The sequence below is a fragment of the Lycium barbarum genome, chromosome 1 (assembly GCF_019175385.1).
Source record: "Lycium barbarum isolate Lr01 chromosome 1, ASM1917538v2, whole genome shotgun sequence".
Lineage (NCBI taxonomy): Eukaryota > Viridiplantae > Streptophyta > Magnoliopsida > Solanales > Solanaceae > Lycium > Lycium barbarum.
Window position 1 is genome coordinate 4,875,342 of NC_083337.1, and position 13,082 is coordinate 4,888,423.

The window sequence follows — 13,082 nt, forward strand, 5'->3', positions numbered from 1 at the left end:
ATCTTTGTAAATAGACAAGATCTCCTCTGTCGGCTGTCGCGGTTTGGATTAGTTAAATGCAAATATTAAGTAGGGCAGGGACTAAATTATATGTAGTATTTCTTATATGTTTCGCTTTGTAAGTGTCACATATCCAAATTAGGATGAGACATGATTGACACTGGGTCGTTTGGTTTGCTGACAACATTATCTCGATATTATACTTCTCAGTGAGATAACACCAAGTTTGAAATACAAATTTATCCCGAAATAATTATACTTTGAACTAAATAAAGGATAAATTTAATTAGAAACTTAATTATGGAATATTACACCAAACGGCCCCTTAATCTTTACTTCATGTTTTAACTGGTTGATGACTATTAACAAACTTAGCATAATAATAAATACTACTAAAGCATCCAAGGGTGTAGTCTAGTGGTCAATGAAGTGGGTTGAGCAATATGAGGTCTTATGTTCGAATTCCAGCTGAGATAACCACTAGGTGATTTCTTCTCATCTGTCCTACTCGTGGTGGATATAGTTACCTAGTACCTGTTACTGGTGGGAGGTAACAAGTATCCTGTGAAATTAGTCGAGGTGCGCGCAAGCAGGGGCAGCTCAATGATACTTGTGGCCTAAAGCCAAATTCCATTGAGAGGCCCATATATATATATATATATATATATATATATATATATATATATATATATATATATATATATATATATATATATTTGTACGTTCGAATCACCAAGGGAGCAAAAAGGGAAAGCTCTCGGGGGAGGGGTAAAATTTTTTTAAAAAATGCATGAGAAATAATGAAAATCGATATGCTTTTAAAATATGTAGATGCATAAGAAGAAGAAAAAAGCATAAGCACAAATATCAATTAGGAAGACATGAACTAAAAATGCAAATGTTATTTGCCAGAAAAGTATATATTTCCTTACACTTAAAGGCTAATTATCTCCTCCTTTAAGTTGTCCTTTTCAATCTACTTTTTTCTTTTTACAAACATTTGTATTGTTTTATTCTTCTACAAGATTCATATTATTAACAAAGAACAATTTAGTCATTCAAAACAATTTTGGGGGCCTAAGGTTTGGGGGCCTCAAGCAAGTGCTTTACTTGCTTGCTCCTTGAGCCGGCTCTGCGCACAAGTTGGCACGAACACCAAGGTTATCGAAAAAAAATACTATTGACGTCATTAATTACTCTTGGGGTGTAGAGATTGAGCTCCTAAGCATGATTATTCTCCCAATCTCTTCGGCTCTTCCTTTACATAGGATTAATCGGACCAATGAATATGGAGTACCTAGTTGTTGTACATCAACAGTTATAATTATACTTTAATCCAAAGTTAATTGGATCGATTGGATGTGAGGATTAAAAAGAAATAAAAGATTTTTGAAAGAGAATTCTATGTTTTACTATGACATATTGCAATGATTTTCTGTTATTAAACCGTTAAAAGTCTTTTTCCATTTATTCTGAAAATGAGTTAATTCATTTCTACAAACTTAAGTTTTGTACTGGTGAAAACTCTTTATGTAGATCAACATCGACAATCTTAATATTTTCTTTGTGGAGATTTTTTTTTAACGTAAAGAATTTGATTAGGAAAGTAAGCTATCCAATCTAGTTACTGAGGTGTCGCTGGGTGTTTGTCAATTTCATCATACTTATTGTTCAACGAATGTCATAAAAACAGTTTAAAAATTGGGAAATCTACATGACGTGACAAATTACTACTATTAACTATATTTAGTAGCTATAGTTTGAATTAATTACTTCTTATAGTTAATAGTTATATGTTGATGACACTTATTAGCTATTACGGTAAAATAAGCTGAACACATGTGTATCCTAACTCTCTAAGAGCCCGTTTGGATTAGCTTATAAGTTGCTTATAAGCTGTTTTCAACTTTTTTGAGTGCTTGGCTGACCAGTTTAAAGTCATTTTGTGCTTAAAATAAAGGGAATTTTACATAAATGACTACACTTTGGGGGTTTAAAATTTGTTATAGCTACAGTTTCAATATTTACATTGCGTAGCTACAGTTTCCCCGCTGTATTCAAAAAATGGCTCGTTGTATTCATAAAACGGCCTATCTATATTCGTGAATACAGTAAAAAAAATTCAAGAATTCTTTTCACTGTATTCAAGTCATATGTATCCAACTCAGTTGTATTCATGTCAAATGTATTCATCTATAGCTACTTTTACATTGTATTCACTTTATTGTATTTAAAAATCAGTGGTATTCAAACAACATAAATACAAAAAATATTGTATTCAACTTGTTGCATACAATTTTTTTTTTAGTGAAGGCAGCGAGTAATACACTAAAAATTGAATACATGAAAACATAGATACACTAAAAATTAACAAAAACACTCAAAAAAACTGAATACAAAACAATAAAACCTCAAATTCAAATTCTCCACTCGGATACTGATCCTCCTTTGTAGAACTCTTCGCAACATCATCACCGTTGATTTCAGGACCAGCCTCATCTTTGGAAGATGATGATGATGATACGTCGTCGTTTTTTGTGTCGAAAGCTGAAACAGAGAAATTGCGATGAATATTTTTGCAGGGATTAGGAGTAGTGTAGAGGGAAAAGAAAAAGGAATTGGAATGAAGAGAGATTGGGGAAACAGTGTGAATTGGATAAGAAGAAGAAGGAAACTGAGAGAGAGAGAGAGAGGTGATGGAGGAGAGAGAAAATAAAGGAAAATGGGAGCAGATTGTGAGAGAATAGAGAGAAAATAGTTTTTATTCTAAATACAATATAATTTTACTATACTAGCTACCTTGTGTAATTGACATACAAGATTTAGTTATGAGATGTAATTTGGGCAAAGTATAGCTACTAAATGTAAATAAGGTCTAATGTTCTCTACACTATGTAGATTTCCCTAAAATAAACTTAAAAAAATAATTGGGCCCGTTCAAATTGGTTGTCTTTAAATTTTATCTTTCGCCTAATACTCCGAGGTTATATGCTCGAACCCCAGCTCAATTAAAAAAAAAATCGCAAGGCAAAATTTTACAAATCTACCCATGCAGACAGAATTTGGGCCTTAAAGCCGAATTTGCATGGGGAGAAATTCTGTCTTTGCCCATTTGAACTTTAAGGACAAAATTTAAAGACCACCAATTTAAGGGGCAAAAATTAAAGACCACCCCAGCGAAGGACAATCCTACAAGTTGCCTTTTTTTTTTTTGAAGTGGACCAAGCTGTTTCTTGTTTTTCTAATTTAGAAAGATTTATCGGAAATCTCCGACTAGTTTGGTCTTCACTTATTGCACATGGGCAACTTCTCTTATGATCCTTTATTAGTTTGTTTTCTTCTGTACTATGAGTTGGATCTTAATCGTCGTTGTGTTGGAGATGGAACTTAAATTAATTAACTGCTTCATACACGTTGAAACTTTAGGAATTGTTAGAACTTAGAAGTAGTTAAATATGATTTACAAAGAATAAAGTAATATAGTATTTTCTCAATTATTATTATTACTTGTTATTTTATCTTGATGACTGTATACTACAGTATTAAACTGTAAATAAAGATTCCCCGGTACTAATCACTAATCAGTATATGGGACGGTGAAACGGTGAGTGCTTACTTTTGCATTCACGTGGGACCCGGATTGTGTAAGCCTCAAGAGATTTGAGAATTAAATCAAGAGCATAATCACTTTCAATCCTAATCACCATTAGAGATTTTTTATGTATGTACAAAATCTCATTTCAATATTGTAAGGGCATTGTGATGTCAATTGTGACATCAATTACAAAAAAATAAGGGGATTTTAAAATAATATATAGCCTAACACAACACATTGCACTCGTATAGTCATATTTCCAGTTTACACACGCATAATCAATTTTTTTTGCAACAGTGTTAATATAACTGGTATACAATATTATACGATATTATACACTTACAGTAAACAATATATCAATCTTATATGAATGTACAAATAGTGTATAAGAGGTATTATACATATTTTTACACTGTTATACAAATTTATACGAAAATTGACATTCGTCTCCTACGAACTTCAACCATGAAACTCTATTCGAAATGAGTCAATTTTTTTCCGAATAATTTTAAATTTTAACCACAACTTTAGAATGATATTCCTGACGAATCTCGATTATCAATTTGTCAAAAACTTCATACTGAGTTTTCAAACTTTTAAAATCCCAAACAATATATGTCAATTGCCATTAAATCTTCATCCTTTTGTCCTTCTCAATTTAATTAGAACACCATGCATGTTAGTCTGTGTAGTGTTGTCCAACCCATATCACTTCTTGCTATTACTGTCATTTGACTTTCACTTCGTTTTTAAGTGTCAAAATATGGATTACATAGGGTTGTAGACATTGAAGTTTTATGGATTCTATAAAATGAGTCCAATCCATCTTCAAACTCTAAGGTTCGCTAGGGTTTTTTAGAAGCTACTCTACCCTAAGCCCTAGCTCACGCCAATACAAAGGGACACATGATCTCTTGAAAAGACATCTCGAAAATTTCATAAACTCATGAAATATTCACAAAGAGATCAAGATGTGTTCGTACTGTTCTTGATAATTAAATACTTCAGGAAGATCTCAAATATGAATAAACTCATGGGTATTCACAAGGAGATCAAGCCATATCTCGAAAATTCCATAAACTTTCCGGGATATTCACAAAAAAATCAATATGTGGTCAGATATTTCTTGACAATCAAATACTTCAAGAAAATCCATACACTATACACAGATTTGTACTCACAATCTTGATAAATGAAATCAACCTTTTTATTTAATTTGTGATTGTAGTTTATTTTCCACATACTTATTTTCCACATACTTGAGAAAATTTGTTGCTGACAAGGGTACCAGACGCCGATTGAAAGTTAAAAATATCTTATTATTTCCGCATTGGGGCGCGTCTTTCAATTTGTTTCAATAAAATCATCTCATTAGAATATTTTTTCTTAAATATTTCAAATTATACAAAATGGATTAATAAGGGTAAGATATAAAAATATGGGCTTATTTTATAATAATCTTCGGCCAAGTGATATAGAGGTAAAAATCTCAAAAAGTAATCATTTATATATTCAGAAACAATTTAACTTAAAACTTCGATTTAATCTTTAATGAGATACCGACAAGGATTGTGGTGGAACGGTAGGTACTCCTTTATCGTTGATTAGAGGTCTCGGGTTCGAGCCCTGGGTATATAGATCATCATTGTTAGGGAGCACATCACCCCTAATGTGGGACTTTCTGGGATGAATTTGGATTTAATCGCGCCCCAATGCGGATAACAGACACTGATTGGATCAAAAGCAAAAAACGTTAATTAATGAGATGATTTTATTGCTCCACAAAAGCGTCAATATCTATGTCCTATGACTTGCTTTAGATCACAATTTTTTTTAAATGTTTCTTAAACTTCGTGGCCAATCAAACATTACTTGAAATAATACAAAGGGAGTGCAAAATACTCACTTGCTCGAACTTTTAATAATGGATTTGAAACACAGAATCGTGTATATATCATGATATTTCTCAAATATGACTAGCCGGCTGGCCGCTATTATTATTATTTTTTGTCTACACTCAAGACTTAACTCTATATAAATTGATCTAGTGTTAGAAAGAATTGCATCAATCAACACTAAGTTAACATTCTACAAAATAAGAACAATCTTATAAGATGGTGGTGCCAATTGTAGGAGAGCATGAGACTGAAATTCTCCATGCTCAAACTCACATATGGAACCACATTTTCAGTTTCATAAACTCCATGTCCCTCAAATCAGCAATTCAATTAAACATCCCAGACATCATCCACAAACATGGCAAACCTATGACCCTTGATGAATTAGCCAATGCACTTTCCATCAACAAATCCAAAATCACTCACCTCCGCCGTCTCATGCGTATTTTAATCCACTCCGGATTTTTTCTCAAGTCAAAGATCCCAGAAGAGGAATCAGGAGGCGAGGGCTACGTCCTCGCCCCTCCTGCTCGTCTTTTACTGAAAGACGAGCCATTGACCGTTACACCGTTTTTACTAGCCATGTTGGATCCAATTCTGGTTAAGCCTTGGCACCATGTGAGTGAATGGTTCGAGAATGATGAACCAACACCATTTGAGGTTGCACATGGGAGGACATTTTGGGACTATGCTGGACATGAACCTAGGCTAAATCATTTTTTCAATGATGCAATGGCTAGTGATGCAAAGTTGGTGATGAGTGTTGTAATAAAATACTCTAAGGATGTTTTTGAAGGATTGAATTCTATTGTTGATGTTGGTGGTGGCACTGGGACTGTGGCTAAAACAATTGCTAAAACTTTCCCTAATTTGCAATGCACTGTTTTTGATTTGCCTCATGTTGTTGAAGGACTTGAAGGAAGTAACAACTTGTCTTATGTTGGTGGGGATTTCTTTGTGTCCATTCCCCCTGCTGATGCTCTTCTACTCAAGGTAATTTTTGTTATAAATTAAAGGATTTAAGTTATATATGCTGGTAATATACACTTTTTGTTTGTATATTATTAGCATAGCTCAAAACATATAACAACACAATTCATGTTAATTACCAATTTTGTTGAATTATTACTTAATATTTATTACAGAGATTTACCTGTAATTGCCTTACACTTATTACTTATAATGCCAACAGATTCGACCATCTCTTCCTGAGAAACTAAGTCACCCTTTTGTTCTTTTCAACAATAGAACAAAATAAAGAATGAGTTAGTCTATATCATGTATCAAGGTAATTTTTTCATAAAAGTATTTAGGTTATATACGGGGGTAGTTTAACCTTTTTTACACTATTAGTGCAGTGTAACTTATGATAGTAGGTTAGTAATCATTTTTACTATATTACCAGTTAATATTTATTAGAGATTTAAATATAATTGTCTTATAAGTGATGTAATTGTGTAAATATTTGTTACACCTTTAATGGATATACAGGATTTAAACTCGTGTTCTGAATTCGAGATTTAGCATCTATGCACTATGTCGTATAGAAGATGTTTACATAATTAAATTATTTTAAGGTAATTACATGTTAATATCAATGATAAATATTACTCCGTAAGTAAGCTGGTAAAAATGATAGTAACTAACTTGATATTACAGGTCAAACTACACCAATAATGTTTAAAAAATTTACATCGTCATCAATAACTTGTGTCAACGAATTTTACCATCAACTTTAACTGAGAAGTTGAATCACTTTTTTATTTTCTTTCAAAACAGGACCAAAAAAAAAAATGAGTTAGTCTGTGTCACGTTTCAATCAGTTACTTTATGAAGAGGTCAACTCTCCAGGTACAGAACTTAAAATTATCTTTTTATATTTTGTAAGTACACACGAAGTTATTTAAAATTATAATTATTAGAGTATCACTCAGTACACTAGCATGATTGGTGTGGAGAATCAATCTAGCAGACTGCTGTATCTTATGCATGCTTACGATAGTACGTCTTGTAATATTTTAAGATATAATTCTGTTCGAAGATAATCTAATACTTCATCCGTTCAAAACGGAATGTCTTAGTTACTATTTAAATGGTCAATTGATATTTTGTCATCATTTTCTTTTCAAATACTTTTAAAATATTTTTAATTATTAGCTATTGTGACTTATAGTATCTTTTTTGTACTTTTTAATTATGTAAATTTTATTTTTTTTTTAAAATGAAGATTCTATGTCCTAATTCACACCGAACATTAGTTAGTTTGACCCTCATATTCCGAATTAAGACAATCTTTTGGGATGGAGGAAATAGTTGTTTTTCTAATAACCATCTGGTATATACAAAAGTTTCCGACCCGATTAATTCAGATTCACGTCATATATGACCATTTAAAGATATTAGGAATTTTCATTTTCGGACCTCGAACACGAGATCTCGGTATATGACCCATTTAAGGGGAAAGTTTTCATTTTTAGAGCTCGAACGTGAGATCTTGGGAAACACATCTGTTGGTCGTAATCTAATAATTTTTTAATACTAACTTTTGAGATTTCCCTACCAGAATTTTTTTCATGTGCAAGATTCAAACCCAGATTTTAAAAAAAAAATGTGATAAGTTGCATGTTACTAATTGTTGGCATTTTAAAAAAAATTAATTGTAGTGGATATTACACGATTGGAGTGATGAAGAAAGTGTGAAAATATTGAAGAAATGCAAGGAAGCAATACCAAGCAGGGAAAAGGGTGGAAAAGTGATCATTATTGACATGATGGTTGATAATAAAATAGGAGACGATGAATCAATTGAAACTCAAATTTTCTTTGATATGTTGATGATGGTTTTAGTTACTGGAAGAGAGAGAACTGAAAGAGGCTGGGCAAAAATCTTCTTGGAGGCTGGTTTTAGTGACTACAAAGTTACTCCAATTCTTGGATTAAGGTCACTAATTGAGGTTTATCCTTAATTAATTCGAGATACAAAAAAGAAAAAATGAATAATTTCTCCTCAGTGTGCATTTATTTTATGAAATGTAGTACTTAATTATCATGGTATGTTATGTATGATGTAAATAGTGAGAACTATGTCTTGCTTAATGTACTTGTTAATTTGGTGTAATGGAACTATGGAAGTTGCATTGTTACATTGCCAGATGAATCTTGATTAATTTCTTTAATGTCTCAAATGTTGCTTGTTTCATTCTTTGGAACCAAAAAAGTAATTATCATACTTAGGGCCCGTTTGGCCATGAATTTTTTTCACATTTTTCCGAAAAACATTTTCATTTTATTTGGAAATCAGCATTTGGCCATGGAAATTCCAAATACAACTTGAAGTTATAGTTGGAATTTGAAAAATACCAAAAAACTTGTTTTCACTTTCAATACATTCAAACAATCAAATATTTTTTGCAAAAACTATAACCAAACACAACTCCATTTTCAATTCCAACTTCAACTCCAACTCCAAAATACCAAATATATAAAGTGAAAAATATTTGATTTTCATGGCCAAACGTCTGCTTACTACTTACTAATAGTAAGTTAACTTGTACTAAAAAAAATGTGTATAAGAATATAATGAACTCTGTGTATAAACAAAATCTAAGACTAGTTAAAGCAAGCGAAGGAGATGGTCAGATGGCTTGAGATTCTTTAGAAGAAATGAGGTTTTGTTTTTGAAAGTAACATGCTTGGTCTTGCTTAGGCGGTTTAATCAATATTCTAAGAAGAAAATTCAAATATTAATATCATCGATTGATGAGAACATTCATTCCATACCAAATTTCATCAATCGAATCATTTCTTTAAAAAATACTAATTATACAAATAAAGAGATCTATTCAATGACAAAAGAAATAGAAAAAACATAAATTGTCTCTGCTACCTTTTTATCGAGAAAGCAGAATACCGGGGAATAACAACAATTTATTAGAAACATAGGACTCTGTTAAGTGGTAATATAAATGTATACAGTCTGATACTTGCTCAATATTGGAACTTCCAAGGAAGAAATATTAACACTGTGAATGGAATCCCGGCAAACAATGATAGTAACTCTGCATTAATTGGTCAATCACAGTGACTATCATGTTTTAATCAGTTGTGTTATTATGATATGAATTCTTTTCAGTATTACTCCCTCTGTTCATTTTTACTTGTCTACTTTTGACTTTGTACACCCCTTAAGAAATAATAAAGTACATAATTTATTAATGTGCCCATATTAATTGGTGCATATTTTTATTGGATTTGAAAAATGATTTGAAATGAACAATTAATATTATGGGTAAAACAGGATTTTATTTTTTTTCTTGATATACTAAAAGTGACAAGTAAAAATGAAAATTTATTTTAAGAATACTGGATAAGTAAAAGTGAACGAATGGAGTAATATATACTATAATTTAAATTCGTGAAAAGTTCTCTACTATCAATCATATCATATTCTTATATGTTGATTGTATTTGAATACTCCCTTCGTCCCATATTACTTGTCCACTTTCACATTTACACGTTCTTTAAAAAATCATAAATAAAAGTGTATTTTTACTACATTATCTCTATTTCTCTCCAATAAATTGCACTCTTGTCAATATTGATTACTTTAAAAAACAATTAATGCTAAGGTCAAAAATGAATTTTTTTAATTAAATCTATCTTAATTTAATAAATGGATAACTATTTTGGGACAGATATATTTAGTAACGTTAAGTTCAATTCATGCTGAAATTTATGTTTCTTTACCAATCACCATTTTGTGTGTGCGTGTGTAACGATGAAATTTTTTTTGCATTGTACCAAACAACAAACATCTTTGGATTAGTGACTATTACTCCTTCCAGATAAAAAAGAGTATTCACTTAGCCATTTGCACAACTCTTAAGAAAATACTAAATTTCTAGATAAAAATAAGTATTTTGACTAAACTAACCGTAATTAAATAGGTACATTGTGATTTGATCATAAAGCACTTAATAGGGACCGTAGATAGTGAAATTTTACCGAATTTGTAATAAGACTCTACAAAATGAGTTCAATTTATCTTCAAACTCTAAAGTCGGTTAGTGCTTCTGGAAGGCTACTCTACCCTAAACCTTAGATCGTGCCTATAAAAGGGGGCACATAGTCCCTTGAAGACACATTTAAAAAACCCCATAACTTCCGGTATATTCACAAAGAGATCAATATGTGGCCTGATATTTCTTGACAACTAAATACTTCAAGAAGATCCATAATATCCTTTCATGGAGATCAAATACATCCAAGAAAGTCCACGCATCCAAATCCAAATCATCTTTATTCGAGAAATACGCTACTAACGGCCCTCGAATCACGGAATGAAAAATAGGAGAGAAGAATCAAAGGAATAAACAGAATTGTATCCGCAATGTTTATTCATAAAATATTCTTGTTTCTTCATATTTTGTTTGTAGTTATTTATTTTCCGCACGTCAAAATTTGTTGCAAACAAATTGGCACGCCCAGTGGGACCAAATCTGCCCTTCATCTCTTCTCTCGCAAATCAAATCTGCAAAATCTGGAGCCACAAAATCGTCAAGATGGAAGCTCCATTTTTATAGGTACTTCAAGTCTCATCTTTGAGTTTCGACAAGTCTACACTCCGACAAGCCTTGAAGTAGGGGGCATTTGTAGATAGCGAGATTTTACCAAATTTGCAATAGGACTCTACAAGATGAGTTCAATTCATCTTTAAACTCTATAGCGATTAGCGTTTCTTGAGGGCTACTCTACCCTAAACCCTAGATCGTGCCTATAAAAGGGGGCACATATTCCCTCGAAAAGACATCTCAAAAATCCCACAACTTCCGGGATATTTACAAAGAGATCAATATGTGGCCTTATATTTCTTGACAACCAAGTACTTCAAGAAGATCCACAATATCCTTCGATGGAGATCAAATACATCCAAGAAAGTCCACACACATCCAAATCCAAATCATCCTGCATTCGAGAAACACGCTATTAATGGCCCTCGAATCACGAAATGAAAAATAGGATAGAAGAATCAAGGGAATAAGCGGAATTATAACCGCAATGTTTATAATGAAATATTCTTGTTTCTTCATATTTTGTTTGTGGTTATTTATTTTCTGCAGCTCAAAATTTGTTGCAAACAGGGACAAATCTAGAAAAATAAAGTTAATTCTTTCTTGATTTGATAAGTGAACACTATTTTTTATCAAAAAAAAAGGCTAAGCGGACAATCTTTTTTATCCGGAGGGAGTAATTCACTAGATTAAAAGCTTATATAGCTTTACTGATTGAAAGTAGATGATAAATATAATTAAGTTGGAATTTTTTTTATGTGTATCGATAATTATCGTGTTTGGTGAAAAGACGCTTTAATGTTAAATTGATCAAAATGCCCTTTAAATTATGGAGAAATGTATAAATTAAAATATTTGTTTAAATGGAAAAGGACAAAAGGCGGAAATGAAATGGAGAGTGAGTTAATTAGAGATGTTATGTTTTGAGAATAGCATATTAGCAATTACCCCAAAAAAAAAAAAAAAACATATTGAGGATGAACTAACAGAAAATTCTTGGACAAACAAATCCTTACCTTCTATCCGACAATTACAAGAGACATAATAAGATTACATATGTATATGATCATCAACAGTACGTATTCACTCACGACTTCTCTGATTCGAAGATATCTTTGATTATACGTGTTTGCGACAAATTTTGGTACGTGAAAAAAATTTACAACCACAAACAAAATATGAAGAAACAGAATTATTTTATTGATAAGTAGCGCGGGTAGAATTCTGTTTATTTCCTTGATTCTTCTCTGCTGAATTTTCCCCATAATTCGAGGGTCGTTAGTAGCATATTTCTCGAACATAGGATGACATCATTGTGATGTATTTGATTCCCAAGAATATAGGGCGGTTTGATAAAGGCAGTATTTGATGCCTTGATCTCTTTGTGAATATCCCAGGTATTTATAGGATTTTTGAGATATGTCTCGATCTCTTTGTGAATATCCCTAGAGTTTATGTGATATTCAAGATGTCATTTTAATGGAATATGTGCCCCTTTATATAGGCGTGAGCTAGGGTTGCTTCCAAGAAAATCCTAACGGACCTTAAAGTTTGAAGATGGATTGAACTCGTCTACTAGAGTCCTTTTTTAAATCTGCAAAATTGTGATGTCTACAATATGATACTAGTTTGATTAAGCTAGGTTCCCGCTATTAAGCTTCCTATCAAGAAATTTTTCGTTCTCAAGACTCGAATCGATTCGATACCGCTGGTTAAGGATAGATGAATTCTCGAACCTGAGACCTTTGCTTAAGGATAGATGAATCAACCATCTCACCAGATCCCTTATAAGTGGTTGATTATATGATAGTAATGGAATTAGCTAATATCTGCACTGATAATTGTGTCTTTTTTGTTCTTGTTCCTAATTACTAGTGTTTTGATTTGCAGCCTGCAGTATTATATTTTACCATCGCGTAAAGTGCATTTGCAGTTGATAGCATACATGTATACAATCTCAAATTTCATTAATTACATAATTCGTATATCATGAAATTAAAGCATTAAAGAAAATATATA

General features: G+C 31.9%; 1 protein-coding gene across 1 annotated transcript; it reads left to right on the top strand.

Annotated features, from left to right (window-relative positions):
• Positions 1-5,595: 5,595 nt before the first annotated feature.
• LOC132630136 (probable O-methyltransferase 3) lies at positions 5,596-8,644 on the top strand. The gene is made up of 2 exons (XM_060345694.1): positions 5,596-6,486; positions 8,157-8,644. The coding sequence occupies exons 1-2, from the start codon at positions 5,710-5,712 to the stop codon at positions 8,457-8,459; spliced, it is 1,080 nt and encodes a 359-aa protein (XP_060201677.1). The 5' UTR covers positions 5,596-5,709; the 3' UTR covers positions 8,460-8,644.
• The last annotated feature ends 4,438 nt before the right edge of the window (positions 8,645-13,082 follow it).

Coding starts and splice junctions, on each gene's coding strand:
- LOC132630136 (XM_060345694.1), top strand. CDS start 5,710: ATGGTGGTGCCAATTGTAGGAGAGCATGAGACTGAAATTCTCCATGCT. Junction 6,487..8,156: donor CTGATGCTCTTCTACTCAAG/GTAATTTTTGTT, acceptor AATTAATTGTAG/TGGATATTACACGATTGGAG.